This window comes from Harmonia axyridis, chromosome 2 (assembly GCF_914767665.1).
Source record: "Harmonia axyridis chromosome 2, icHarAxyr1.1, whole genome shotgun sequence".
NCBI lineage: Eukaryota > Metazoa > Arthropoda > Insecta > Coleoptera > Coccinellidae > Harmonia > Harmonia axyridis.
Window position 1 is genome coordinate 17,672,855 of NC_059502.1, and position 4,015 is coordinate 17,676,869.

Sequence of the window (4,015 nt, forward strand, 5' to 3'; positions counted from 1 at the left end):
TTTTTTGAAAATTTGAATTTTGCATGAAAACAAAAAGTATAAAATTATGATTAATCAATAAAGGATAGTAAATTCAAATACGTAGAATTTGGTGCTGGTGCTGCTCTATATATATAAAATGGAATGAAGTGGTCACTTATTTAGATACTTGTCCAACCCATAATACTTTACTCCATTATCAGACGAAAACATTTCTCCTAGGTGGAAAAGCTAGATAGCTGAAATTTTTCATTCAATCCCCACAAACAAAAATGAGGAATTTCATCCAATTTTGGATTATAATACCATGAATAAATTCCTCATTTGAATAATTTGAGAAATATCCTCTCAACTTCCGGTTTGAGAAAATACTCTTCAAAAGCATCTCCATAAAAAATTTTGTTGTGGCTACGGCCCTAGCAGGCGCACATTACAGGCTTCTGATTAGTCTAGTATGGTTGCTATGGTGATATACCGGAATATGCAGTCACTTTGAACGATTCCCTTCAAACCATAGTCCTCCAATTATCTACTAACTACTCTGGTAGTTGTATCTTCAGTTTCAACAACTAACTACTTTCTGAGATATTTTTCTCTTTGTTAATGATGAATAAATATGCAGTTGAAAACTAAACAGAATCTGATTTGTGGAAGATTGTTATTTTCTTACGGTATATTCAGTGCAGTAGGAGTAGAAAATATTGAATTTTATCAGTTTAATACTTCGTGAATTGGTAATTGACACTTAATCCATTCAATCCAATTAGAATCTACATCTCTTTCCATAGTTATTTCATTAAAAACATCAACAGTCTTTGTTGTAACAAATCCCATTTTAAGAAACATATTTATACTTTTTGAATTAGATTCTCCAATTTTCACAACAAAATGTTTAATATGAATGAAGACAATGCCATATAAAATCATATGTAACATGGCTTCCCATCCTCTTTTTTTCCCTTGACTTGCAACCTCTGCAATCATGATTTCAGCTTCAGCAGAAAAAGCCTCATTCTCATTGCTGAAGAAAAAATTAGTATCACCTATCATAGCACCAATTTCATCTTTTGTTTGAGAGTATATCTCTTTATCTAATATAATGAATGTACATTCTGAAAAAATATAGATACATTAAAGAACATTGAAGCAGTAAAATAACAAAAAAACCGCAATTTAGTAGACTGTGTGAAGAATAACACAAACAAATTAATAATTGATTCAAGGTCAAATTTTTGAATAATTAAAAACACAATTGCCTTATCAATATTTAGGTAACACATTTCTTTAATTTTCCGCAATAGGTAATAATAATTTCTTAATATTTCACATTTGTTACCCTGATATTTTTTATGAGGATTTGAGATTTATAGGATACGGATGAAATAGAATCAGCCAAACTTAAAATCCCCTTAAATTTACCTACTTACTATTTTCATCAAGATGCCATGTTTGCTGCATAATATATTCTTCTTCTAATGAAAGCGGTTCTGAAGCAGTAAGATTTCTTAAATCTTCTGATAACATCCAAGTATGATATCTGCAAATAAGTACATATTAGAAACAGAAAAACTGAACATCTTATTGATCATAAACTACTGACCTAAAGCATAAAAATTCATTTTCTTCATCAAGATTATCATTTTTCACCTGCATTTTTTTATATCTTGGGACTCTCAGGGAATCAAGATATGTTATTAACATATAAATGATATTTTATTATATTATATATTACCAATAAAACAGAATTTGAGCTATATAATTCCTAGAGAATCATCATCAAAAGCATATATTAGAGGATACAATAAATTCTGAAAGTATGATATATTTTACTGTTGTCATACCATTTTTCACAAGTGTAATATAACTTGAAAATTCTTCATGCACGCACATTTCTGACTATCAAAAATCGTTAATCATTCTAAACATGACTATTTTTTGCATTAGAAGGTTCTACTAAACTGCCTCTGGTCATAATTATTTATTGCAGTATTTAGTTGATGACTAATTACCTACTACTGAAACCCTGGATTGAATAACTTATTGCTAAGCATTATTTGAAATATGAAAAATGTTATATGCTAATGTAGTGTGTAGAACTTGTAGAAGAAATAAAATCTACTCCTTGCATTTCTGCAAGTTAAAAAAAATTGACTCACTTTAAGACATGTTCCTTTTTATAAGGTACTAATATGACCCCAGTGCCAATTATTTTTGTATTTTCGTTAAGTTTCATTCTTCTTCAATTTTCATTTCATTCAACCAAAAATTTGGTAGGTTAATTGCAAAAGTTCAGAACTACCCGAAAAAAACAAGTTTCTGATAAGTTCAAATGCTTTATATCTTATTTTCAAAACACAACAATAATAACTACTTAATATTCAATAAGAAGGATAATGATAACTCAGTCTCTATATAATAATTCGAAAAATTTATTAAAACACCGAAGAAATGAGTGTTAATTCAGTAGTTCAATCAATTAAATACCCACATGTACCTACATCAGCATGAGGGTAAAAAGCATTGTTGGCTTATTTTCGATAATATATTTTCAGATTATTTACATTTACTTCGAAATGTATATTTTATTTTCGTCCGTGGGCGTTTCCTGTAGAATCTTCTTCCGATTTATTCAATGAAGTCCTTTATCGCAGTTTGCCGGGATCGGAGTCACTCTTCGCCTCAATACTTTTGAATTAAACTGAGAAAACATTGTCATCAATTTGAATTTCAAATTTGAAAATAAGATTTTTCGTTGATTCCATAATTCTCTTGATTTAGTTTACATTATACGTTCACAATGTCAAGAATACGTTGGAAATCTGCTCGAGTTTTCTGTATAATTATCGCGTCAGCTCTACTATATTTATTATTAAGAATAAAAACTTATCAATATAAGACTAGTGTATTTTTGCCGAATGCACACCCCAATCAAGTATGGGAATACGTTGCCGATTTCAGTAATATGAAATATCTGAACCCAACAATGTGAGTGCAAAGTGATAGGTAAATATTTTTTCAACTGAAAGATAAATTTCAGAGAGGATTTCAATATAATTGAAGAAAGTGGAAATTATAACCATTGGCAATACACAGTAGAATATAAGGAGCATCTGTCACATTGGCCTTACTTACCAAATTTTGCAGAAGCAAGATTCAGCATAAAATCAAATGATCAAAGAACTAAGTTTTTTATCAATTCTACTCACAAAACCTGTTTATTGAACAATTTTCTATGTTGTGAGTGCCTAAATTTTGATACATTCAAATTTTTTAATGAAATTTATTTCAGTGAATTCGGAAAGTGAGTTTTCTTTTACCCAGGGACATTCTTCAACAGGAGCTCTTTGTAATGAAGAAATATATTATCAATGTCCAGCTCTCTTCTCCAGTTTTTGTGAGAGAGAAGTGAAATATCAAAGAGATGCCATTATGATCAATTTGAGGAGTCAATTCAATTAAATTGAGTTAAATAAGAGCTAGCAAATGTTCTTAAAACCAAATCAAAAAAGTTCATAACACATATCAAGATCTATTATTTATAATTTGTAAAATCTCGAATTAAATATAATTATTAATAATTGCTTCTTATTTTCTATATGCATTTGTTTGATGGAATTTTATTTGAATAAAAAAATATTTTTATTGCTTACAAAATCTTTCAAAGATTTTTTGGGTAGAGTTCCACAAATCAAATATTTCTTTACTTCTCTTCGCATTGATACAAAATATGTAATGAGTTTTAATTTATGAACGAAACAAACCTTAAAAATAACATTAAGATTTACAGCAGACTTACAGGTGAAATAAACATGAAAATAAGCGTCAAAATGCACACAAAAAAAGGAGTGTAATAAGAGATTTATATCTCAAATATTTTTAGAAGGGTCAAACTTTCATAGCGTAAAACCATAATTATTTTCATTATTCAAAATTATTTTTTCTCTGAAAAACTCATTGGAAATAACATTTGTTTTTAATAACACTAAATAACCAGATATATGTTCCATGTAATATGATGTAGAAGATAAGATCAAGA

The 4,015-nt window shown here is 28.7% G+C and overlaps 2 protein-coding genes across 4 annotated transcripts; one reads left to right on the forward strand and one right to left on the reverse strand.

The window, feature by feature from the left end:
- Window positions 1-680: 680 nt before the first annotated feature.
- LOC123673609 (N-acetyltransferase 9-like protein) lies at window positions 681-2,341 on the reverse strand. 3 transcript variants are annotated; one of them, XM_045608194.1, is made up of 3 exons: window positions 2,136-2,341; window positions 1,407-1,516; window positions 681-1,091 (listed from the first exon to the last, which is right to left on the reverse strand). In XM_045608194.1, exons 1-3 carry the CDS (start codon window positions 2,210-2,212, stop codon window positions 691-693), a joined length of 588 nt encoding a protein of 195 aa, XP_045464150.1. In that variant the 5' UTR covers window positions 2,213-2,341; the 3' UTR covers window positions 681-690. The 3 variants fall into 3 exon arrangements, with proteins under 3 accessions (XP_045464150.1, XP_045464151.1, XP_045464149.1); XM_045608195.1 differs by lacking the exon at window positions 2,136-2,341 and adding an exon at window positions 1,821-1,985; XM_045608193.1 differs by lacking the exon at window positions 2,136-2,341 and adding an exon at window positions 1,580-1,686.
- A 164-nt stretch (window positions 2,342-2,505) lies between these two features.
- On the forward strand, window positions 2,506-3,560 carry LOC123673611. Its single transcript, XM_045608197.1, has 3 exons — window positions 2,506-2,964; window positions 3,017-3,216; window positions 3,269-3,560. The coding sequence occupies exons 1-3, from the start codon at window positions 2,777-2,779 to the stop codon at window positions 3,436-3,438; spliced, it is 558 nt and encodes a 185-aa protein (XP_045464153.1). The 5' UTR covers window positions 2,506-2,776; the 3' UTR covers window positions 3,439-3,560.
- The last annotated feature ends 455 nt before the right edge of the window (window positions 3,561-4,015 follow it).

Coding starts and splice junctions, on each gene's coding strand:
- LOC123673611 (XM_045608197.1), top strand. CDS start 2,777: ATGTCAAGAATACGTTGGAAATCTGCTCGAGTTTTCTGTATAATTATC. Junction 2,965..3,016: donor AAATATCTGAACCCAACAAT/GTGAGTGCAAAG, acceptor GATAAATTTCAG/AGAGGATTTCAATATAATTG. Junction 3,217..3,268: donor ATTGAACAATTTTCTATGTT/GTGAGTGCCTAA, acceptor AATTTATTTCAG/TGAATTCGGAAAGTGAGTTT.
- LOC123673609 (XM_045608193.1), bottom strand. CDS start 1,680: ATGTTAATAACATATCTTGATTCCCTGAGAGTCCCAAGATATAAAAAA. Junction 1,517..1,579: donor AATGAATTTTTATGCTTTAG/GTCAGTAGTTTA, acceptor ACTTATTTGCAG/ATATCATACTTGGATGTTAT. Junction 1,092..1,406: donor ATGGCATCTTGATGAAAATA/GTAAGTAGGTAA, acceptor ATATTTTTTCAG/AATGTACATTCATTATATTA.